The 27331-nt window shown below is 35.9% G+C and overlaps 1 protein-coding gene across 2 annotated transcripts; it reads right to left on the bottom strand.

Annotated features, from left to right (window-relative positions):
* Positions 1–27314, bottom strand: LOC147401452 (putative isoprenylcysteine alpha-carbonyl methylesterase ICMEL1). Of its 2 annotated transcripts, none has more exons than XM_086442774.1 (11): positions 26883–27314; positions 16710–16786; positions 16433–16502; positions 16249–16329; positions 15984–16058; positions 12147–12248; positions 11922–12065; positions 4425–4490; positions 4167–4310; positions 2320–2410; positions 1–442 (listed from the first exon to the last, which is right to left on the bottom strand). In XM_086442774.1, the coding sequence occupies exons 1-11, from the start codon at positions 27242–27244 to the stop codon at positions 278–280; spliced, it is 1377 nt and encodes a 458-aa protein (XP_086298900.1). In that variant the 5' UTR covers positions 27245–27314; the 3' UTR covers positions 1–277. The 2 variants fall into 2 exon arrangements, with proteins under 2 accessions (XP_086298900.1, XP_086298901.1); XM_086442775.1 differs by having other exon boundaries at positions 16710–16781; positions 26883–27023.
* Between the last annotated feature and the right edge of the window lie 17 nt (positions 27315–27331).

Genomic DNA, 27331 nt, shown 5'->3' with positions numbered 1-27331 from the left:
TTAGATACCTAAAACTTCTCTATTATTTTCAAACATTTGCTTAAAAATGAATAGTAACAAATAACAATAACATCAATGAGCACAAGCTTTCAAGTAAACCATGGATAAATGGAAGTAAAATATGAAAAGAACATAAACGAAACAAAAAAAAAAAGGGACAGAAAGAATAGTGCCTCGCAATCTATACAAACATGGAGAGAAATAAACAAACATGAGAATCTTTTGGTTCATGAACCAAATGTGGAGGTGATCAAATCAACATTGAAACTCAAAATGATTAAAAGGGGCTGATTTTGCGAGCCAATTGCAACATGAACTCAGGCACAAGGCGTTCTTTTGGAGATGATGCCATGGCATCCTTGGCGAGGGCTGCCTTATCACCAGAATGAATGGAAGTAACTATATCTTCGAGAAGCTTATCTGTACCACCTCTCAGAGGATCCTGCATTTGCATAAGGGCGAAAATTAAGGTAGATACCAACATCTTAAGAAAACAACGTCTTCCAACGAAGTATCACAAATTCAATCAGGACAAGTATCCACAACTGGTTAGCAATTATCAGATTTCAGTTTAGAATGAATACAAACAGCTAGAAGCAATGGAGTCCAACTGAAGGAAATAAATAAATAAGCTCATTTCATGAAACCACTGGACTGAGAAGCTGCTTGTGTCAATTTTTGAAGGTCTAAAGAAGTTTGCTTAAAAAAGAAACCTCGCTGAATAAAACATATGGAAATAGGAATGCTTGAATGTAGACCCACACAACTGAAGTTAAAAAATGACATACCCAAAGAAGCTGTTGTAAATCAAGAGAACTTAAAAGTATTTCACGTGATTTTCATTTTAGGTGGCTTTCGAATGCAAGGGTTACGAATTAGAGGAAGAGACATGGAATGAAAATTGAGATCCGTTGAGAAAGGAAACAATTCAGTCAAAAAGGAGTTTCCGTCGAGAGAGAAGATGACACATGCATATGAACTATAGTCTAGGATGTATTTATTTTCTTGGATTGGTAACCATGGACTTGAGCTTTTATCTTCCAGAAAGAAAGGGAGGGGGATTCAACACAAATTAGTTCTCAGTAGTCAGCATTTCTCCCTACTACACTTCGTCTGTTTATTCATAAAGTCCATTCTGACATGTAGCCTTCCATATCATCATTCCTAATTCAGACTAAATTGTAAATTGTCGTACGGAAATCCCAATCGCCAATCCTATTCCAGTCCATTTAATCCATTGGTTTTAGATTCTGATGTTATATAAAACAAAAGGTAACATGGATAATAACCATGGTCTTGCTTGACTTTCGAGGAAAAGAGAAGTTTTTAAGGAAAAGAGAAGTCCAACAATTTTACGTGATTCCTCAACTGAACTCAAATTAGTTGCCACTGTTTCAGGAGGGAGAAAATCATTGGGATTTCCATCTCTATCCCAAATATCCTTTCACCCTCCCAGATGCCTGAGCATCATATGAAGGGAACACGAGAAGAAAAATTATTCTCTCCCAGCTGAAGGACTGATGCAGTACAATCTCATCATTTCGGCCCATATTTTTTTTGCTCTACCAAGAGTTACAACACTTAAAACTCTAAGTACCAAGTGAGTTATTTTCTCTACTTTCTAATGAAAATTAAATTACACATTTCTGACATAATTTGTGCAAGGAATGACCAAATTATGGACAAAATTAAAGTTCCTGACGTGTGTGTGTGTGTGTGTGTGCGTGGTGGTGGTGGTGGTGGGGCGGGGGGGCGCCTGATACAAGTTACACAACGATTTTGAATCAGGAGAGATTTCAGTAAATGGCATCACTTCACTCTTCAATTTTTAGCTCAATGTTAATCTTCATTGTGTCTTAGGAAAAAATCAGGGTCTCAAAGAATATTGTCCAATCTTCTTTATACAGCCTTGTATTCTTGTATTGTAAAATCAAATTTTATGACTTCTTTAAATTCATTCCACTTTGTCTCTCGCATTGTGCTTTTTATTTACCACTAAATAACCCTGCTCGCCATATAGCTTAATCCTAACCCCTTAATCTACAAATCTTAACCTTTCAAAACCTAAGCAGACATTCTTTCCTGTTAGAGTCTCTCTCATCAATTGATGACGACATCATCAATCTTATTGCAGCCTAAATTCTGTTGTACATTAGCCCCAATGGTAAGCCATGAAATATGGAGGACATCCATTAAGCAAAAAAGAATATACAGTAAAACTCTCTTGAAAATGACCTGGTAGACATGTTACAATTTTAAATCTTGCTTAAACGGGAACAAAAAATAAGAATGCATTGATCAAAAAACCAAATTGCATACCTGAAGAAACAGATCTGTGTGAGTTTTTCCTTCATATAATATAAGTTCAGCTTGAGCTCCGACTCTCCGAAGAGCATCAGCAAAAGTCTTACTGCATACAGAAACATGTTACCATCTGTTAATAGCATTTGAAAACCTCTGAGAATTTATTGGAGTGCTATTAACAAGAGTCCATTATTACAACGAAGACCAAACCTACCATTAAAGCAAAAGAATGAGGATATTGGGGAACAACTAAATTTCATTTAATTAATATTCAACAATAGTAGAAATATATTTAGATAAGTTTACAGTTTATTTACATGGCTTTGGGAGGCTCACATGGAGATGAGTTGATGGACGATTTTTTTTTTTTATTTTAGAGGATGATCTACTAGTCAGAAACTTATTTCTCAGTCAACTGTGAATTATATGTTGAAACATTCTGGGCTGTCCATTTCATCATGAAAGTTCGGTCAATTTTTCAGAGTTACAGAATTTTGAAAAAGGCTGGTTTTTTAGTGAGGATGCTCTTGATGGTGAGGAGATTATCCTCACCAAATATCATCACACAGACCCATTTTAATGTCTGTCCCACAGATGCCTGTATAAACCTCTATCAAATGGATTAAAAGTTAAAACACTTCATACAATCCATTTCAATGTTAACATTGAGTTCTTTTCTTACAAGTACAGATTTTATTGAAGAGACGGAAAAGAAAAAAAAAAAAATTTTAAGCATTCCTGGGAGGTCGAGGATACCTACAAAAACACTACTTTTTTCCACACACGACTAGATCCCATTGATATGCAATATCTTCAAGGAAAGGCCCTATCAAGTCACTCAATAACAAGGACCATGTGAACATGAGAGGGTAAATATTAAATGGAATATGTCGAATCTCTTGTTCTTAGCCTTCAAAGATCTTATGGTTCCTCTCTTTCCATAATTCCTAGAGTCACAAAGGTAACAACCTCCAAACCCAAGGCCACTAGAAGAATATGAACAGATGAACCAGATCTAAAAATTATTAGTAACTGATCTCAGAGTGATCCAACACATCCCAAACAATGAAAATAAGGAGCCCATACTTCTCTAGCCAAGTCATTGGAGGAAAATGTGGTTGATTGAACTGCCACCAGCCTTACACTAAACAAAAGTCAATAATTTCTTTAAGGGATACCAAGTGATCGATACTAAAAATTTATCCAGAGAAGTTGTCCATGGGAAAAGCACCAATTTAGAAAGGAGTTTGGATCTCTACACAACTATAGTCAGAAAACAGATCTAGAGTATTTATCCAAAGCCAAATAAAAAGATCACACTAAGAAAGTACAATCTCGAGTCCAGATCCATAATGCAATTTAACAATATGGAAAATATAAATAATTGCCCCTTCACTAAAATTAATTCTAAAACCAAGTCCCAAGTATAAGCCGATATCTTGTATTTTTTACTTCTAAGTCCCTAGGAAATCTTGATAACCTTTTTTTTTTCACTTTTTCTGAATATAAAAGTTAAAGGCCCTGCTTAAGTCAAGCCCCAAAACAGGCTGATCAACCCACCTTAAGAGACTTTTTGGAGGAGAACTAAAGAAACCATCTAAATGCTATCACCCAAAGGAATAATATCAATATTTGTTAGTTCTTCTTTTTTGATTGGTTAGAAAACAATTTTTTTACTCATTTCATCCATAACATCTGAAACAAATTATAGATGACTGAAATAAGAAGGTTATTATTTGACAAGAATGAAAATTATATCCGGAAAAAAAAATGCCTCCAGAACTAAAGTGCAAGAACTCTCTTTTTAAATAAAAGACAAATTACTTCACAATCTTAGCAGTTCATTAAGAAAAAATTGATACCTGGCATCTGATGGTATCGAATAATCTGCAGTACCATGTAAAAGGACAATAGGAGGCAAGAGAGAAACTGCATTTCTAGTGCTTGCGTCTTGTACCATTACTTCAGGAGAAAACCGTCGCAAGGATTGCTCCCCTTCCATTATGCTGTAATGACACTTTCGAACCATTAGATATAAAAACACAATACAAAAAAAAGTTACAGAGTAAAGCATGAGAAAAGGTATATATCACTAGCAACAAATTACAAAAGTCGGGTACCTTAGAAAGATGGAACGATATAGACCTCGTCCATGGAAGTGGTCAACTAAGTTACATATGTTATACCTGTTGGAAACAATTGAGAGGGAAATTGTTGATACATCTGTAGATTTAAGTACAAATTACATCCACAAAAGACAATAATAACAAAAGTTTCTCATAAAATTCACAATATATAGTAACGACTATATGGCGAAGTAGTAAATGAAACACATACGTGTAGACCAGACAGAAAAAGTGGAAGAAGAATTGTAAAGTCACTTTCTGAGAGCGTGGTAGGAATTTATATTAATAAAAGAGAAAAGATAAAAATGCCCTTACACATAAGAAATAGAAAAATAAAAGCTATTACTAAAAATAACTAGGACTAAAATAACTAAATTATTTCTAATACTCTCACTCAAGTTAGGGCAAATATATCAACTAAACTCGGCTTGACAAGGTGAGAACTAGTGATAGAAGGACCAACAAACTTCGTAAGCATGTCGGCAAGTTGATCTAAAGAAGGTACAAATACTGTCTGAAGACTACCAGATCGAACTTTATCCCTGAGAAAGTGAAGATCAACCTCAATATACTTAGTTCTTTTGTGAAAAAATAAGTCAGAAACAAGCATAATAGCAGACTTATTGTCACAGAACAAAGTAGAACAACCAGAAACAGGAAATCCCAACTCTATCAGTAAAGATCGAAGCAAATTAGCTCACATGTGCCCAAGGGTCATAGCACGATACTCAGCTTCAATAGAAGAACGAGAAACCATATTTTGTTTCTTACTTTTCCACGAAATAAGGTTATCACCGTAAAAAGTACAGAAACCAGAGATAGATCTCCTATCTGTAAGATAACTAGTATAATCAGCATCTATAAAACAAGACAAATGCGGCTGAGCAGTAGAAGAGTAGAAAAAGTCTAAGACCAAGACGTGACTTTAAAGTAGCGAAGAATACGATAACGACATCAAGATGAGTATGCGGAATATGCATGAACCAACTGACAACATTAACCGCAAAGGACAAGTCCGGTCTAATGTTAACCAAATAAATTAGACGACCTACAAATCTCTAATAAGAAGAAAGATCCGATAAAAGATCAGCAGAGTCAACATGAAAATGATGATTCTGATCCACAAAGGTAGAAGCAAAACAACAACCAAGCATCCCAGTGTCCTGAAAAAAAATCCAAAATTTATTTACGTTGAAATTGCGCAATACCACGGCGAGAACAAGCCACTTTTATTTCCAAAAAATACTTGAATGAACTCAAGTCCTTAACCTCAAAAACATGACCCAACAGCACCTTAACTCTGTCAATCCACTGTGCATCATCACCAGTCACAATAATATCATCTACATAAACCAAGACAATAGTACAACGACCATCTACTCGTCGATGAACAAAACAGGTATGATCTGAGTGGTATCTAAAAAACTCCATATATAAAATAACCTCAAAAAAACACTGAAACTAGGCTCGTGGGAACTACTTCAGACCATACAGAGATTTAAGGTGGCATATCTTCCTAAAATACTCCCCCGGAAGATGAAACCCAGGAAGGAGGTCCATATAAATAACCTCGGCCAAATTACCATTTAGAAAGGCATTCTTCACATCGAGTTGGTGAAGTGGTCAGGAGTGACACGCAGTTAAAGAGATAAAAAATCGAACAATGGAAAGTTTGGCAACTGGAGCAAAAGTGGCACCAAAATCTTTTCTAGGAATCTATATAAACCACTTAGCAACTAGACATGCTTATACCGATCAACAGTCCCATCAACGAGATATTTCACAATGAAGACCCATTTACAACTAACGGTCCGCTCTCCAGATGGAAGGATAACGAGCTCCAAGGTATTATTTTTTTACAAAGCATCCATCTCAACAATCATAGCTTTAGTCCACTGAGGGTCTTGCAAAGCCTCTGATACAGACCGAGGAATACGAATAGAATCAGTGGCTGCAAGATAGGCTTGATAAGAGAAAGAAAGACCCTGATAGGAAACAAACTGGGCAATTGGATGATCATTCAAATATCCTCGCTTACCTTTACGAATGACAATAGGCGAGTGAGTGTAAGAAATAAAAGGGATAACAACAAGTATATGTGTAAAGGTAGGAGAGGATATTCCCGAATCCAAAGAGGAGGTTGGCAAATGTGGAGGGTGAGGGCGACGAGTGTAGACCTTAAACATCAACAAAAATGGAAAAAAACTGGAGAAGGCAACACTATAGGAAACGGGTCCTATTAAGTAGAAGAGTCCTGCAAAGTAGATATAACACGAAAATATGAAACATTTTCAAAGAAAGTAACATCAAGAGAGTATATGACACAGTAAGAAATTGAATCATAACACCAATATCCTTTTGATATAGAGGAGTAACCCAAGAAAATGTACCAAATAGCTTTGTCATCTAATTTTGTATGATTAGGAGTTCTGTCCTAAATAAAGCACGTGCGCCCAAAGACTCGAGGTGTAATGGGAAAAAATATGTTATCAGGTTGAAGGACATAAAGAGGCACTTATCCCTCTAAAGTGCATCTCGAGACACAGTTAATAAGAAAAGCCGCAATAAGGATTGTCATATTCCAATATGCCTTACGAACAAGCATTCCTCGAAGAAGACATTGAACAATGTTCATGAGGTGGCGATTCTTATGTTCCGCCACCCCATTCTGCTCAGGAGTATAAAGACAAGTCAACTGGTGAAGTATATCATGCTCATGAAGATGGGAGCGAATCCCATCAGATATACATTCCCCCGCATTATCAGACCTAAGAGATTTAACAATGATATTTTATTGAGTCTGAATCATTTTAAAAAATTTGAAAAAAATAGGAAACACCTCAGAACAAGAATGCATCAGATAAATCCAAGTAGAACGAGAATAATCATCAATAAATGTAACATAATATCTATGACCATTAAAAGTAATAACAAGGGAAGGCCCCCACACATCAAAATGAACTAAATCAAATATTGCATTAAATCGATACATACGAGGAATATAAGTACGTGTGTTCAGAAATTTCAAACACAGAGCACTAAAATTTATGTCCACTACAAGTAGTTTCAAAGCATGAAATAAAGAATATAAGTGTTGAAAATCGGTATGTCCTAAGCGAGCATGTTATAAATCTAGAGTCTAAGATGAAAATGTGTGATTCCCAGATAAGGGAAGCACAGAAACCGGAACAGCAGTAGGCTGAGATCCAAACAAGTACAACCCATCCCTCTCATAGCCCTTGCCAAAAATCCTCTTCAAAGTCGGATCCTAAAAAATACAGTGAGTAGAAAAAAAAATTAAGCAATTAGAGATTTAGTAATACTATTCATAAACAAAAGATTAAAAGATAGATGAGGGACATGAAGCACAGTATCTAGTGAAACCTTAAGAAGATAAGGAGGTGATACCCTTGTTGTAGATTGGTATAAGAGATCCATCAGCAAGACAAACCTCCCTTCGAGTGTTAGGAAAAGTAGAAGAAGTAAAATGGCTAGACTCATCAATCACATGATCAGAGGCACCAGAATCAATAACCCATGTCAGAGTAGTTGAGCCAGATTAAGTGACATGAAAAGCAGAAGATGTACCTGGAGGCGTAATAACTTAGGCCACAGTCAAAGAGGAGTGAATGTGAGCATAAATCTGATCCCGGACAATAGTAGCAATCTGAGTTTGTAGCTGCTGCAAGTCAATCATGCCAAGTGAAGGAAGATCAATGAGAGGAATGGATGATGACTCCACTGTAGCGGCACAAGGAGCAAACTGTCCCAAAGATGGACTGGAATGAGATCGTGGTATCAGATGAGGATAGAGTTGAAAATAGTGAGCTTTCTCATGGCTAGTCTTTCCACAATGACTGCAAATAAGGCCACTCTATTTACTATGACCACGATTGCCACTGCCACAATTCCATGATCCCGGGATACGAGAATCGGAGAAACTCGAGTTCGTAACTATAGCCATCTGATCTGTAACTAGAGCAGAAAGAATGTCAGGGACCTGAGTTTGAAAAGGAACAATACGACGACGCTGCTCATCACTGTCAATGGTCGCAAATATCTCAAATATAAAAGGTAAAGAAGTGGTGTTGAGGATCTATGTCCAAAATGCCTCAAACTCAAGACGTAGACCCATAAAAAACTGGTAGGTCCGATGTCGAGCAATCCTCTTAACCACATAATCGGTTGCCTTTGAAGATAACAAAGTTATAGACTTATAATGAGAAAGTTCCTCCCAACATGAATGAAAAATCCAAAGTAATTCACTACACTTTTAAGTCCCTTAGGTAACCTGTACAATGTCTCGATAAAGCTCATAAATCCTCGAGTCATTCCTGACATGTGCATATGTTTAAGTAAGTGCTGACCACAAAGATGAGACAATCTCATGATACATGAACATGGTATAAATGCGCAGCTTCATGGAGTTGAATAGCCACCCAAGGATAGTGCAGTTGTCGATATCCCATGATTTAAATTTGGGATCAGTAAAGGGTGGTTTAGTAAGAGTGCGAGAAAGCCATTTAGAATTCCCCTCTACTACCTAAATAAAGTCGCACAGATCAAGACCATGACTAAAAATTTCCGACCATCGAGAAGAGTAGTGGTAATACGTTGAGTTGAAGAATTAGACCCAAGAATTGTGGCGGACGTCGTAATTGTTTATTCTGAAGTCATTGCTTTGCTTTGAAGGAAGGTCTAAAGAAGAAACTTGCAATACCAAAAACACTGAACTTCACAAACACCCTAGGTGCTGCCGCAAATTTCCAAAGGCTTTGCAGTTGTTGTCGTAGTCCTCAAAAGCACTATTACTGATATCGTAGATCTCCATGAGCACCATAGGTGTTGTCACAAGCCTTCATAGGCTATGCAGATGCTGCCGCAGGCCTTCAAACACACCTACGGGTGCTACTGAACCTAGTTGCTGCTATAGCAAGCCTCCCTAGGCTGTGTTGTTGCTGCCGCTGGCCTCTAGAAGTACCTACAGGTGCTGCTGAACCTAGTTGATGTTGCCGCAGGCATTCAAAGACACCTACAGGTGATGCTGGACCTTGGTGCTGCTGTCGCAAGCCTCCCTAGGTTGTATTGTTGCTGCCGTTGGCCTCCAAAGGAACCTACATGTGCCACTGAATCTAGCTGCTCCTGTCACAAGCCTCCTCAGACTTTGTAGGTGCTGCTGCAGGCTTTTAAAGGGACCCACAGACGATGCTAGGCCTAGCTGCTCCTGTCACAAGTCCCCTCAGGCTTTGTAGGTGCTCTCACAGACTTTTAAAGGGACCCATAAGGTTGCTGTATGTGGCTGCTGCTGCCACAAGCCTCCACAGGCTTTATATCTGTTGTCGCAGGTTCCCAAGGCACCCTAGGTGTTGTTCCAAGATCTTATAATCCCTGTGGTTGCTGCTGCAACTCTCCAAAGACAGAAAAGGATGGAGAAAAATCTTAACGGGGGGCAAAAAACAGTAAGAAAACCTATCAAAGGCAGAAACCCTATCTTAGGATAAGAAACATAGCACAGAAAGACTATCGCAGCATGTGATCAAATCCCTATCGCAACATGCAATAAAGGGAATAAGAAGCAAAGGGCCCCCGAAGGGGAGAAGGTCTAACAAAGTTACTCTAGATTAACTATTAAGGCCTAGGGAATAAAGAGGAGAAGAAAACGAGGAAAAATGCGGGGAGAAAAACGAAGAGGGGAACCAAAGAGAGGGAACGAAATTCCTCTGCTCTAATACCAAGAAGAATAATTGTCAAGTCTCTTTCTGAGAGCTTGATAGGAATTTATATTAATAAAAGAGTAAAAAGATAAAAATGCCCTTACACATAAGAAATAAAAAAATAAAAGCTATTACTAAAAACAACTAGGACTGAATGAAATAACTAAATTATTTCCAATACAGACGAACCAACAATTTTCCAAAATAAATAAGCAATCATGTTGCAAACCACTCTACCTAAAACCAATTGGTGTTAAGAGAAAGCACAACTATTACATAAGAGAGTCAAGGTGTCGAACTATAGCATAATATGTGAGCACGTGACACCCGGGAGCGGAGGCAGATAACACAACACTCAACACTCCCCCCCTCACCTATAAGGGTGGAAAATTCATTCGAAGAGACTCGAACCTGTGACCTATACGGACCGTGCCGCTTTGATACCATGTTGACAACCATTTACCCCAAAAGACCGATCTGCTGGGGAAGGCGCAGGTACGTGAGCACGTGACACCCGAGAACAAAGGTGGATGACACAACACTCAACAAATCCAACTCTGGATATGATCATGCTAGAGGGCCAAGATACCTACATGCCAATTCTAATCTATATTTTATATAGATCTATATGTATTCAACAACTTTATTTTATCTTCTTGATTAATAAAATGTTATAAGAATGGAGGTCAAGAGACCTATCAAAGAAAGGTAAAAACAAGAAGGAAATTTAAAAAACTATTGTCACAAACCAGGTCCAATAAAAAATAGAAGACCTCAAAAGACAATCCTCTAAATTTGTTAATGGATTTGCACCAAATGAACAAGAAGCCTAGAATATTCATAAGAACCTCATGCATGGGGTGATCTTTCCCTTCCAATAAGCAGCTATTTCTTTCAACCCAAATGCCCCAACAGACAACAAAGGAACATACAGCAAAGTGGACTAACCTTCACCAAACCCGTTCTCTAGAGTGGATATGATTGACCTTCACCATGGAAAAAAGATTGGACAGAATAAAGAAGCGCCCATGAGATATGGGATAAGAAGAGAAAGTGACACAGAATGACACTAGAAAAGGAGCGATGTATTGGTAGATGATTGACCAACCCAACATAAGCTTTGCACAGGTAACAAACATTCACATTGGTGATGCCCTTCCCAATTATATGATCAGTGGTCAACATCTTATAAAGAGCTGCGGACCAAATATTCAACAAATTCAATTGATTAATATGAGTGTATGTTTTGTACGGCTGAATTGAAAAAATAATGGCCAGTCTAATATCTGCTATATCGACCAGATAACTATAATAGATTTCAAGAGAATGCTTCCTTTACTAGGAAACTACTGAATAAATCAGAAAATGATACAAAATAATGCTGGGTTCAGAGTAAAAAGAATTTCTTTTAAGAGTACAAAGCTAGTTCTGTAAGCTAAAACGGAAAGGATGCATTGATTGATTGATTGATTGGTTAAGAAAAAGCAGGCTATTCATACTGATTAAAAATTCTTTACAATAAATGCTTATTTTAGTAATTAAACCTGGTTCTTATAACTTACGATAACCATTAATGAAAATAATCCAATAAGAATTAAGAGTGGATTGGCAGAATAGGATCCATGTAAAGAATCCAAGTAGTTGAGAATTGGGACAAGTCATTATCAATTATTTGAATGTCAAAATTATGTAGAATAATCTATAAATTGGATGATTGGCTACCCCAATAATTGGGATAAGGAGTAAAAGGTAATTATGATGATCAATAAATATTTACCCTCCAGATATACCAAAATAAGCTTTAATCTGAGAGACACTCCAAGAAGTACTCTCTTCTCCTTCTCCGGATTCCTTGATTGCCTGTTCAAGTATGGCACAAGCAGCAATATGCGCACCAGCTGATTGTCCCACTACATAGATCCTACACGAAGAAGCATGAACAATACAATGAAATAAATAGCAAAAATGAATTATCAAACAAATAAATAAGAAAACTTGTTACCTGCTAGGGTCACCTCCATATTCAGCAATATGATTGCATACAAAAGAAATCCCTTGGGAAGCATCCTTCACCATATCACTGATAGTCCCCTGAGGAAAATTCCTGCACATTAACATAAACCATGAGATGATCTCATGTGGATAGGTAGGTGTTACATTTGTGCGGCAGGCAAATGCATAAATCTTACTTAGGTATCAGTATGGATGTCAACAATGATATGTTTGAAAATATTGGTCTAGAATCTGAAAATTTTAAATGAAAAGAAAATGATTCAAGAGAGGTTGAACTCAATGCACAAATCATTTTCTTTAAAACGCTATTCGCTCCCTACCTGAGTATGAACTCTAGTTTGCAATAGGTTCACACAATGCATTTCCAAGATACAACTAGTCCAATCTCTTAATTACTAATCGTCGCCTTGCAATGACAAGGAATAACCCGGATAACTCAATTAACAGGTGAAAAAAAAAAAAAAAACTGAAGAAGAAAAAATCAGATGATTCTGTGTGCAAAAGAAAGCTAATAATTGACAAACATACACCATGATTGTTTGCCTCAACAATCAGATGCCTGAAACATTCTAGACCTAATCTAATGGTCAAAAGGTTTATAGACACACCCTTTCTACAATTCGGAGGGTCACAACCTTTCATGAATCAACAGGCAATTGATTTGAATCAAACAAACATGATCGACCCATGGTCAAACAATTTTGACCAATAGTCATTTCCTTTAAGCATGCTCAAAAAAACTTGACCAATGGTCTAACAAACATTTTCATGTTCAAATCCCCATGACCAACTAGCAAAATGAGGAATAGATGAGACCAAAGTGGTCAAGTTCAATCCTCGCTCTCTCTATCACTCCCCCAACTTCTTTTCTCATCTCTTTCCTTCTTTTCTCATCTCTTTCCTTCTTTTCTTTCTACATAGCAATGAAAAACATGGAGAGTCTATCAAATAAGAAGAGAATAAACATAAACACTCATTTAATCTTACATGCACAAATGTAAATACTTGCACGATTCAAAGTATTTCTTTAGTGTGGGAATGCCATAGAGAGGTATCCAATCAACCAGGAGTTCATGGAGAAAAAGCAAGTTGAGGTGCTCCATTGCACATATCTCAAGGTGTGAAATAAAAAATAATAACTCATAATGCCAAGACGTGGAAAGAGTTCCATTTTTACTCTAACATCTCATGATCTGTGCAACAAATTACAAAGATCTGAACCTACTCCATCAACTCAAACTCCACACCAGCTAGGTGCCTATCAGAGAAACCCTAACACTCAAGTTAGATTATTGGGGGTGTATAATTACACCTGCCGGTGTGGATCTGTAGAAAACTCCCATATGGCCACTAACTTATGAAAAGGTTGAGTTAAATAAGATACATGTTGCACTATCTGAATTGAAGGGCAACTGAACAGACAAGTGATTTTTATCCGAGACATCCCCGTGTCAACCAAGCTGGGACCTTGAAAAGAATCATCCTAAGTGACATGTGGCAATGGCAAAGCACTTGACTGAGTGCAGCTGGGTGGATACATAGTTAAGGAAAGATCACGGATGTGGTGATAGAATCCATGAGAATCCTAGCAGCAGATATCCAAAGATCTTTAGGAATTTAATAAGAGTTAAAATCTTATATCAAATTAGAAAGAGACCAATATAGGTTAAGTATAGAAGGATCCTAATTCGAGAAGGAAATTGAAGATATGGGAGATTTGACAAGATTCTCGCCAGAAAAGTTGCCAAAAGAGGATAGACTTTGCAAATCTATAAATAATAGATTCGACATACAGGTAAGGGACTTTTTGACTCGTTCTCCAACTCAACTTTCTTGATTTCTTGCTAACTTGATTGTTGGAGGGTCTTAATATGGGAAAACCTCCTAGATTTGAGACTTTTGTAGGGATCATGAGGGAGATCTACATCGAGATTTGAGTCAGGGAGTGAGGTATAACTTTTTTGCCTACAATTCTAAATAATGCAATTTTCAAGTCTACGAAAGGAGAATGTAATGAAAATATTTTTTTTTAATCTCTTCTTAATTAAAGATTTCTCACATTTATTTTCTTTAGCATGTATATCTTCTTTAGAAAGTTTCTAGGATCTCAAGGATTTTCCTTAATGTTAAGAATTTCAGCTTGATTCTTTTGTTATATTTGCATTTCCTTGACCTTCGAGATTTTCCCTTGATCTCTTTTTACTTCAAGCCAATTACCATTTCTGCCCGCATGTAGGACTTTTGGTGATTTTCCTGAGATCATGTGAAGGACTAGTTACTAAGTATCCTAACTTACATGTCGAGGCTCTTTAATGATGTGTATCCCAAGGACATACGTATTAGTAGATTTAAAATATAAAAAAACTACATTTCTGTCTAACAATTGAATGAATTAGTTTATGAAGGGGATGGATCGCACCAGCCCCTTAAATCATTAAAACAAATGATGAAATTGTCTTTTGTGTTATGATGTGTCAAGAAATGTCCGTATGTCAATTTTTCCTACATGAAAAAAAAAATATGCAAGTGTTATACCGCTGTTACGCAACCCCAAAAAAAAAAGTAATAAGGAAACATGGTATGGACATGTTTGAGGATATATGCATCTGTATCTGTGCCCTGGATTTTTGAAATGAAAAGTTGTATCCTCGTTTCATGTACTCATGTCTATACTTGTACACATATATGGGAATCTTAGCCATATAATTTATTCAATAAATTGAGACTTGTGAAAGATATATGTTAAAAATGATTTCGTTCATGTTAAGAAAATGATAAATAAATAAATAAAACACGTTTAGACAAGCTGATATACCTTAAAATCATATAATATATATGTATATATATATATAGAAATACATATATAGGATCCCGTTCGGCAGCCAACACCTTTGTCCTATATGGATTAGAAGTTTCGGAATGGGCTGATTTTTTGTAAGGATGGTCTCTATGGTGAGGAGATCATCCGCACAAAAAATCAGCTCAATCTGAAACTTCTAATCTCATCAAAATTGGTTTATAATTGTGGACCGTTGACTTTTTACCGTTAATTTGTAAATCAGTTTTAAGCCATATAGGACAAATTTTGGCTCCCAACATTGAATAAAAACATGCTTGAAAAATTGTGTTGGCATGTGTCTAAACCATGAGTACAAGACGATGCATGCAAAAAACAAAATATAACTAATGGAGTTTCATTGTCACATGGAGTAAGTAAACACTAATATCTTTAACATATTTAATATTTTTGGACATTAAATAATAAAGAATACAATAATTTAGTATAACGCTGAGTTCCAAACTGTTAAGCAAGTCATAATAAGGACATGCAGGTAAGATATTGTAAACGCATGGTGACATTGCACAATAGCATGGTTTAATAGGAACCAAATAATAAGTTTTCAATCAATCTATTTTTTCTGGGTTTAAGTACAAAGGTGGGATTTTGATCCCGGGTCTGCAGTCTGACTATATACAAATTTTACCACCTCACTGATGTGGCACCTTCAATGTATTTCTTACATTATAATCAACCAAAATGCAGCTTTTCTATCAGCAATCATGTTGCTTTTACTACAAGCATAATTTGAAAATCCCCCTAGCACCTATCAAAAAAAATAATAATAATAATAATGGAAATATGCAATGAAATCAGTTAGATAATAAAACTCTAATCTTGAGCTAATAGAGCCTGGAAATGGTTCCATACAAGCACCGGTACCCCCAAGAAGTCCTAGTGCATATCTGCTGGACATACATGCATAAACATCTATGCATTAGGAACTACAAATCTACAACATGGCATTGCTGAACAAAGAGAAATCACCTGTAATCTATGCATGCCACAATGACATCTCTTTCTGCTAACCGTTGTCCAAAAAGTGCACCCCATGCTTTGTACCTGCACCAATAACTCGCAAGAAGTTAACAAGAACAGCTTCAGGAAATATAGTTTTCCTATTATATTAACATTAATATGATATTATTAAATATCATCATATAACTGAATGGAATACAGACGGTTTCTTAATGTAAATGTCTCTTTATATATCAGTTTAAAGTATTTTTACTGCAAGTTCATAAATTCTCACCCAATTATCCAGGCTCCACCAGTGATAAAAGCAACAACTGGCTTTGTCCCATCACTATTTATCGGTAAATATAGATCGAGCCTGCAGAATCACAACTTCATTAGCTATTTATGCCAGAAAACCCATGAAAAAACATGACATCTGCAAATACATTGCATCCAAATGTCCAATCAAGTATAACTACCTATTTCTTGGTTGATCTCCATAAACTACACTTCTGCGGACCTGACTTGAGAAGAAATAGTAATATCCAACTGCAAATGCTTAAACGGATTAGTTATGCTTCAAGAGAACTGGACAGAAATGGCTGAATCTACTACTATGAAAACTAAGATTTAGATAAAGTTGAATAAAAAAAAGAATTCTCAAAACATAATCATAACAACTAAAAGGGCTTCAAGTAATGAATCAGAAGGTGCATCGAAAATATGGTGTGCGACAGATCCCCTCATAGCACAGACCTTGAAGAAAACCTGGCATTAATAGTACAGCATAACAGGCAAGGGCAAGAAATTTTGCAATCCACCGGTAGCCTACCCTGAATGAAAATAAATGATCAGAAAGCATTTCAAACAAAAACTACAGATAGTTGATCTCAATTCATGGAATGAGTTATTTTTCTTCGGGTGCATGCCTTCTCTTTATTCGTTCTAAGGTGTGCACATTCCACGTGTTAAAACTCACTAATATTAACAAAGAGTTAGTTTATACTTACACTTCGTTATATTCCCTATTAATACTTCCACATATGTGATTCATACGAATATCATATTGGACTATAATACCACATAATGAGTCATGCTCAGCATGATGATCAGTGTCCCAAAATATCAATCTGGTCTAACAATAATAACTATATTAAAAAGTTGACCTAAAATATGGATTCCAAATGGAATTCCAAAATGTTCAACTTCAAGTCAATTTTTCATGAGGATAGGGAGGGTATCCAAGGTATAGAGAACTCAAGGGAAAATTACTTAATGAATTCTAACAAAGGGATTTCTTTCGAGATACTCCCTAAATTTTGAGCAATAACATAGTCTAGTTAGTGAACTTTTTCTTCTTAATACCCCCTCACCCCCTTTCAATTGTTGAGATCAACATTTGTTCTAATCATTGAGATCGACCTTTTGCAATCGTCGTCAATCCCGGCGTCTGAACACAAATCATTGAGATCAACAATTCAAATCATCAAGATGGATGATTTAAAATGGTTGATCTCAATGTTTTAAATGATTGATCTCAAAGATTTGAATTATCTATCTCAGCGATTTGAGTTAGATGTTTTTTAGGGGCAAGGGAGCATTATGAAAGAAAGATTTTACTAACTTGGTTATTAAGCTACTTACCAAAAGTCAGGGTGCACTTAGAATGAAGTTCCTATCACAAGGCTCATGAAGTAATTTTCCCATAATGCAATGTACAACTGGCTCATCAAACATAATATCCATATGGGCCCCACGAGCAAGAGTACAAACAGAAAGTAAGTATAGACGAAATAATTAAGAAATTCAACTTCTCTACAAGTCTTAATATCTTAACCCTGACTATTGAGGAAACAAATCCTCAAATGGACCATTACGACAAGATATTCCACATTCGTCAAGGCTATACAAAGCCAACCATAGAACCTGGACATACCTACGAAAGACTTGTATAAAAGATGGAGCAAGCAACAATTAAGTATATTCTATGCTCCATTCACATTAGAAATAGCATATTATTGAATCTCCCTTTTGGATTTATTCTAGAGATACTTCTATAGTTGAAGAACATATCAACATGGGGTCATGCTGTTACCAAAGATAAGACAGCCAGCCACAAAAAGTAGAAGAAGAGAAATCTGATGTTATTAGTGCAAAATACTAACCCTTGCAACTCAAACTTACAAATTATAGAGATATATTTTGTATTTATGTACATGACCAAGTAAAGTAATCTTGAAAGGGATATTTTATCAAGGTATTATCTTCATTTCAATTGTATGTTATAATGAGTGTCAAACAATAGTTTACGTGGAATAAAATATTTTTCTGCTCCAAAACATATCTTGGTTGTTCTATACTTACATATGAACTTTATGGTACCAGAGTTGGTGGTGATACGTAACTTACGTTCACCATCATCATCATCAAATCCTTATCCTAAAAATTTTGGACAGACTTAGAAAATCTTGTTTATCCTCTTAGTTCACAAATTCATTGCTAATTTTATCTTTATTTGTCTTTCCATTCATCCTTCTTAGAACCATCATCTTTGTTATGGTCAATCAATGAGCATGTGGTTTCTTGATTTTCCAACATTCAACTCTATAAAGCATAGCTGGCCTTACCGTCTTCTTGTAAAATTTTTGTAGGAAACTGAATTTATTGAGAATTCTTGTATATCTATTACAAATGCCCTAATAGGGTATTTATAGACCAACTATCCTATTACAAGAATATTCTAGAAAACTATCTTATTGTAGAATATTACAAGAATATTCTAGAAACTATCCTATTGTAAAAGATTATAAGAATATACAAGAATATTCTAGAAACTATCCTATTGTAGAAGATTATAAGAATATACATGAACATTCTAGAAAACTATCCTATTGTAGAAGATTACAAGAATATTCTAGAAAGTTAAGAAAAACAAAAAATAATCAAGAATGTCCTATTTTCCTAAAATAAGCCTTGGAGATTTTTCAGCACTCCCCCTCAAGCTGGTGAATATATGCTTTCCATTCCCAACTTGCCAATGACCTTTTGAAATGTGGTTCCAGGTAATCCTTTCGTTAGAACGTCTGCCAATTGCCCTTCTGTTGAAACGTATGGGGTGCAAATTAAACCACTGTCTAGTTTTTCCTTTATGAAATGTCGATCCACTTCCACATGTTTTGTACGATCATGTTGCACTGGATTATGAGCAATGTTGATGGCTGACTTGTTATCACAATACAATCTCATTGGACTATCCCAGGTGATTTTAAGATCTTCCAGAATTATTTTGATCCACAGAAGTTCACAAATTCCTTGTGCCATTGCCCGAAACTCTGCCTCTGCACTTGATCTTGCTATAACCGGTTGTTTTTTACTTCTCCATGTAACTAGATTTCCTCCTAGAAATGTACAATAACCGGATGTCGATCTTCTATCCACCATGGACCCTGCATAATCTGAGTCTGTGTATGCTTCCAAACGCAAGTTTGCTCCCTTTTTAAATAAAATTCCCTTACCTGGACTACCTTTTAAGTATTGGAGGATGCGGTATACGGCTTGCAAGTGTATACTCTTAGGATTGTGCATGAATTGGCTAACCACACTAACAGAATATGCTATGTCAGGCCTAGTATGAGAGAGGTAAATCAGTCTTCCAACCAAACGTTGATACATCCCTTTGTCTACAATCTCATCTTCTGGAGCTTCACTTAGCCTATGATTTGCTTCTATTGGTGTCTCCATGGGCCTGCAACCTATTTTTCCAGTTTCCTTGAGAAGATCTAGCACATACTTCTGTTGTGAGACAAATATTCCTTCCTTTGAACGAGCAACCTCTATACCTAGGAAATACTTCAACTTGCCTAGGTCCTTTATTTCAAACTCTTCTGCAAGACGTTTCTTGAGTGCTCCTTCTTCCTTCGCATCATTACCAGTGACAATAATATCGTCCACATATACCAGTAGTGCAGTTACTCCCCCAAAGGCTGAGTGTTTTATGAATAAAGTGTGATCACCTTGACTTTGTTTGTAGCCCATTCCTAACATTGTCTTTGTAAACCTTCCGAACCATGCTTGTGGAGATTGTTTTAACCCATACAATGCTTTCTTCAACCTGCATACCTTCTTATCTCCTGAATTGTCATCAAATCCTGGAGGCCTCACCATATAAATTTCTTCCTCTAAGTCTCCGTGAAGAAAGGCGTTTTTCACGTCGAATTGGTGTAAACTCCAATCTAAGTTGGCTGCTAATGACAACAAAATCCTTACTGTGTTCATCTTAGCCATCGGTGCAAATGTTTCTTCATAGTCCACTCCATAGGTCTGTGTATAACCCTTTGCAACTAACCTGGCCTTGTATCTTTCAAGTGATCCATCAGCTTTATACTTTAGAGAAAACACCCATTTGCATCCAACAAGTTTCTTTCCTTTGGGTAGCTCTACCAACTCCCAGGTTTTGTTCTTCGCGAGTGCATCCATTTCTACTTTCATAGCATGTCTCCATTCTTCTTTGCTTAGGGCCTCGGATAGTGTTTGTGGTATGGTTGTGGAGTTTAGATGGGTGAGAAAGCTTTTGTGTGATGGTGACACTTTTTCGAATGACACAAAATGAGACAATGGATATTTTGTACAATTTCGGGTACCTTTTCTAACTGCAATGGGTAAGTCAAGATCATTTTTTTCAACAACTTCAGAAGACAAGTTGATGACAGGGATATCAATATTTATCTCATTTCCGAGAGTTGGTTCAGACGCTTGAGTTAGCTTCGGCTTAGCAGTGGAACCTCTCTTCCTTGAGTAAACTTGCAATGGTTTCGTGATAACTGATTCAATACAAGTATGTCCTGGGGTTATAGGTTCAAGCTGTCCAACTTCGGGTTGTTTTGAAGGCTCAACTTGTTCTTGTTCAAGTTGTTTTGGTGGTTCAATTTCAGGCAAGAGAAATGGTGGAGTGTTTTGGGTTGGTGGTTGGCTAGCTTGAGCAGGAAAGTCCATTAGAAAGCCATGATCCCCTTGATCCTTATCTTCACTAGTAAGTGTCTCCCCCTGAAGAGAAGGTTGGAAAAAACTTTCACCTTCAACAAAAGTTACATCGGCGGACACAAAGATTTTGCGAGATGGTGGATGATAACATTTATAACCCTTTTGAGTTGAGGAATACCTCACAAAGACACACCTAAGAGCTCGAGGATCAAGTTTACTACGACCATGAGAATGAATATGAACAAACGAGACACATCCAAAAACTCGAGATGACAATCGATTGTGAGATGCAAAATCAGGAAAAAATTTGGAAAAGACCTCTCAGGGACTTTTAAAATCAAGAACTCGAGATGGAGTACGGTTTATTAAGTGGGCTGATGTGAGAACTGCTTCACCCCATAAGTATTTGGGGACATTCCGTTGGAATAACAGTGCACAAGTTGTTGACAAGAGATGGCCATTCTTCCTTTCTGCCACTCCATTCTGTTGGGGTGTATCTATGCAAGAGGATTCATGTATTATCCCCTCTTTTTGAAAATATGGAGATAATACTTGATTAAAATATTCTCTTGCGTTGTCAGATCTTATTTTTTTTATTTTAACCCCAAACTGATTTTTGACCATGTCATGAAAGATAGGGAGAACCGTACAAACATCTGATTTTTGTTTTAGCAAAAAAACCCATGTGACACGAGTACAGTCGTCAATAAACGTGACAAACCATTTAGCCCCTGAAATATTTGAAATTCTTGACGGTCCCCAAATGTCACTATGGATTAATTGAAAAGGAAATGAGGATTTTTTATTACTCAAAGGAAAAGAAACTCGTTTGTGTTTGGCAAACTCACAAATGTCACAATGAAATTCACGAATATCAATATTCTTAAATAAGAAAGGAAACATGACACTTAAAGTCCTAAAGGAAGGATGTCCAAACTGAAGGTGATAAAGCCAAATCTGGTCTTTTATTGGAGATCTTGTATCTGACAATAAGGAAGATGGATTGTCAATCCTACAACTCTTATTTTTATTCTGCACATCAAGGTAATAGAGGCCACTGCTTTCCTTAGCATGCCCAATCGTCATCCCCGTAGCTTGGTCTTGAAAAATACAAGAGGTGGATGAAAAGGTCAAGCTACAATTCAAATCCTTTGTAAGATTTTGGACAGAGACTAGATTTATTGTAAGTTTTGGAACGTGCAAAACATTTTTCAGAATAAATGAAGGACTTATGTGAATATCTCCTTGACCTGCTACAGTAGCAAGTGACCCATCGGCCAATGTAATTTTTCTGTTACTAGAACATGGACTATATGTGGAGAATATAAAAGAGCAATGAGTCATATGGTCGGTTGCTCCTGAATCAATGATCCAAGAGTCGAAATAGTTACTATCCGAGACACTAAAGGCATGAGAAGAAGAAACCATACCTGAATGTGCAAATGAACACATACCCGATGGTTTCTCCAAGGAGTTGAGAAGTGATCTTAGCCATTCAATGTCTTCTTTGTTGATCTCCTTGCTATTAGAATTCTCTTGAGCATCCGAGCCATCACTGCCGGTTCGTGCCAAATTAGCATGTAACTTTTGTTGCCAATTTCTTGATCTTCCCCCATTTCTACTAGAAAAGTTTTGTGATCTCCCATGAAGTGTCACCATCACAGACTGATTGGTGGCTCCTGACTCTTCTGACATCGTGAATTTAGCAAAGATCACAAGGAAAAAAATAAAGGGAGGGTAAAAACAGATGAACAACGAACAAGATGGCAAAAAAGAGAAAAAAAAAATCGATTCCCAGGATATGAACCTAAGGCTCTGATACCATGTAGGAAACTGAATTTATTGAGAATTCTTATATATCTATTACAAATGCCCTAATAGGATATTTATAGACCAACTATCTTATTACAAGAATATTCTAGAAAACTATCTTATTGTAGAAGATTACAAGAATATTCTAGAAACTATCCTATTGTAAAAGATTATAAGAATATACAAGAATATTCTAGAAACTATCCTATTGTAGAAGATTATAAGAATATACATGAACATTCTAGAAAACTATCCTATTGTAGAAGATTACAAGAATATTCTAGAAAGTTAAGAAAAACAAAAAATAATCAAGAATGTCCTATTTTCCTAAAATAAGCCTTGGAGATTTTTCAGCAATTTTCCTTTTAATTTGATTGGGATGCATCAGTCACTAGCACACATCCACTTTACCATTTAGATTTAATTATATGGAAATATGGAAAACATCCCAATCTCTCCATCCTAATAGAAAATAGAACCAAGGTAACAAAAATGATTGCTTTTCAATACTTCTCATCCATCAATATTATTGGCCCCTCCTTTATCTTTGTCATTGCTAAAACTGTATTCCATATACTCTATTTTGGTTGTAATTATAAAACCTAGGACTCTAAAGGAGCATACTAAAGTTCTAACAATGTGTTGAATCCCTCTCTAATCCTATCAACTAACATTATGTCACTTATAAATAATAAGTGCCCAAAGACTTAATTTTGAATATGAGGAGTTACTTCATCTCTGACTAACTTAAGCAAACTTAAAGCTGTATAAACCAATTGTAACTGGGAAATCATTTGTTTTCTCATGATTTGCTCTCATAGTAGACAACATTTTCATATACGTTCTTCCTTATGTCAATATATCCACTTTGGGATTCTTTAGTTTCTCAATACCCACCAAATTAACTATCTAGGAATTTAGTCATATGAATTCTCTTAGTCAGTAATCGTTTCACTTCTCTTTGAACTTCTGTCATTTGTTTAAGTAAAAGTATTGCCTCAACGATTGACCTAGAATAAATCAAATGGTTCTATGATATTATTGTTCTTTGCCTTGGTATTTATTCCATCACTCTTTTGAATTGATTTATATATTTGACGACCTGATAGCTAGTTTTCTTCTAGGTCGTCTTTATTCTTATAGTACGGTATTACAATACATTTCTCCATTCACATGTATTTTTAACTCTTCAAAATATTATTGAACAACTTAATCAGTAAAATCCAATACTTCTCATGCATTTACATTGACAACCCCAATATTTAGAATATGGCATAAACAACGATGATATGGCATCAAAGCATTTCCAGTCAAAGGGAATTTTTCACCTTCCATTTTATCTAGAAAGGCATTCAATTTCTAAAATCATTTCTTTGTTTATCCTCTATTTCTTCTCACCAACCTTGGTTATAAACTTTAGTAACTTTTTATCTTTTCTATTTTAATTTCTATCATTATATTCTCCTCAACCATACATAATGTTCCCTTTTGTTGTTAGCAGCCTTAAAAGTTGAAACACCACAAACCCACCTCACTATCATCATTCCTCACTAGTTTCTATATATTTCTTTGCTCAAGATATTTCCGTACTAAATAGGTGCAAACTAGCATTTCCTTTGTGAATGTAAACATAGCTTAAAGAATAAGGTTAACTTTACACTCGTTTCTTAGTCTTGTTGAAGATCATGTTGGACAACCGAGCTGCGCAATGAGTTGTCCTCACCAAGTTAATCACCATCAACATAAAATTCAGTCCACTATAACATTGCCAACCATATGAAAATCTGACCTGAAGTCGTGGTCTATCTGGACAATTTCGATTTTCTAAATTTAGGTCAACTTTTGATGCAGCTAGGAGTGTTGAAATGGATTGATATTTTTAATCGACTACACAATTTAGATAATGCTTTTAATGTGGTTCTAGGGGTGTAAAATAGGTTGGGCCGGGTCAAGCTTGTCGAGTTCAGGCTTAGATTGGGGCAGACCATCAGGTTGCAAATAGTATCGGATTGAGGTGAAGACCAAAACCCAAAGCCTGGCCTGAAGCTCGTATATACAGGTTTCAGGCTGAGGTTGTCAAGTTGGCAAATATCATATAATATTTAAAAGCAAAACAAAAAAAAAAATCTACATGAAATCTAAAATCCAATATTTTGGGGTCAATATGGTTTTTATAGCCGTTGGGTGAGGGGTAAGTTATTTTAAAAAAAATTAATTTATAATCTTTGGAGGGTGGGGATTGGGCCTCAATCAAGATCTGGGCTTAGCAAGTTCAAATCGAGTCAAACTTTGGGCTTCAAAGCCTTAGGTCAAAAAATTAGGTAAAACCGTGAACCACCCTCTATTCATTGTAAATTTTCTTTGTTTGAACGGTCTAATTTCCTTGGTTTTTTTTGTATGCATTGGACCCTCCCACATTTTGTATTCTCAATTTTTTTAGTATTGGGAAAGCTTGACCTTTTATTTCCAGAGATAGGATTTTATAGAGAGTTTATTTTTGTAATATGATGGAGCTTTTGGCAAAAGAGGAATAGGAGAACCTTTGATGAAAATAAAAACTTGATTTCCAATGTTATCCTTGGCATCCAAGCACTTTTGTTTTTTGCCCAAGATTCATAAATAATTTCGGGGAGGGTTTGGTTTTTGAGGACTTCATCTTTACGTGGTAGAATGTGTTGCATGGTGGCTCTTAAGTTTGATTTTCTATCTTAATTCTTGTTTCTCATGCCCATTGGAGTTTTTGATTGATCAGTCTAACCAACCACCTCTAATATTCTACCCTTTTCATTTACACATCTTTTTACCCTATTATACCAAAAAGTTGATGGATTTGGATCCACTTAGGATTTTGACATCATTTCATCTTGGCTTTCAACCTGATGCAACCCTCCACTTCTATCTAGGTTTGGGACATGAAGTGCAAACCTAATGCCCCCATATAAGGAGTCAACACCCAATATCAACAAGAAGAAATACATGTCCATGTATGCAACTTGACAAAAAGAGAACTGAGATTTTTGATGGGTTAAACTTATTTAGTTTGTTTATAAAGTGATGTTACATGATTTTGATACTTCACTTTTAGAAAAGATAATTTTTGAATAGCTGCGAGTTTAAATAGTATTTGTATAGTGCAAAACCTTGTCCTTATATGATGGGTTGTGTAGTAGTTAGGCATATCATTCCGTGGATGCTATTTCATATTTTTTAACTCAAAGAAAAATAGTTATGAATACTGAAACCCAATGTTTGAATCGACATTCAATTTAACTTTGCTAACAATTTTACAATCTAATTTGATGTAAACAAAATTCCTTCCCAAATTATGAACCAGAAAAGATACAGGTCTATCCATTTAATATGCAAAACAATATCAATGATTTGTCCATAAAAACAAATTTCTTCGTCAAACTAACATGCCCAAAGCTTTTAATTTACAAATAATCAATTTAACAGAAAATTTCAAGGTTTCCTACTTGATGGGAGGATTATAATCCAAACTATAACATAAGACTTAAGATAAATGTCTCACTCACATGGAAAATCTTTCACACATTATCTATTCAATGGTTAACATAGTGCGACTTCTAACATTAAATATTACTTCCATCATGAATTGATTTGTATGCCCCAATCATAAATCCTTTGAATCCCCAGGTCCCCTTTAAATTAATCTTTCTATAAAATCAAGAATCTAAATTTCAACAAAATTTTATGTTCAAACTTGGAAAACTTCCAACATTTTCAGAATTTCCAACAATTTCAGCTGAGTTTTGTGCAAATTGACATCATTTTGAAAATTAAAATTATGAGATCTCATTAGATTTCAGGATGGATCAAAATTGAAAAGAAAACCGAGATTTGTAAACCTTGCTACTGATCAATCAAAACATATCAGACCCAAACAATAAATAAATAAGCACAGATTTTTTTTTTTTTTTTTTTTTTTTTTTTTTGCAATAGTAATCAAATCCACATAAATCTCATACCAACCACTTTCCAACAAACATTGATAGAAACCAAAAAACAAATCAATTAACTCTACCAAACAAACACAAAAATGGGTACCCAAGAAGACAAAAAACAAAAGGAGTAATTAAGATAAAAGAAAACAGAGCAAAGAAGAGAAAGTAGTACCCTAGAAATCCCAATAACTTAAAGCTAAGTCGAGTAAGCAAATAAGTCTCTGCAGCTGCATGTCCAACATCCCGTCTAAAAGACTGTTTTCGAGTTAGCAAAGAAGGGAGAGAAGCCTCGCTAGCGACTCTCCGCCTCCTCTGCTGGTTGCTTTTGTTGCCATTATAAGTAGAGCTGAAATCTTTAGATTCAATAGGGGTTTTTTTCTCCATTTTCGTCTGATCTTCGAAAGTTGATGGAGATGAAGATAGGAGCGGAACACGATCTTGATCTTGGTCTTGTTGTTCCTCTTCTTCTCCTCTATGTGACATTGTTGTTGTTATTGAAGAAGAATGGGGGAGATGAGGGATTTGAGATTGCATTTTGACGTGTAAGGTAGAGGAGATGATCCGTGTTTGTTTTGTGTACTTTAGTCTGATATTTGTTGTTTTTTTAAATTTAAATATAAA

Source organism: Akebia trifoliata, chromosome 5 (genome assembly GCF_017979445.1).
Source record: "Akebia trifoliata isolate Shusen 1 chromosome 5, ASM1797944v1, whole genome shotgun sequence".
Classification (NCBI taxonomy): domain Eukaryota; kingdom Viridiplantae; phylum Streptophyta; class Magnoliopsida; order Ranunculales; family Lardizabalaceae; genus Akebia; species Akebia trifoliata.
This window is presented reverse-complemented; position numbering and strand designations above follow the sequence as displayed.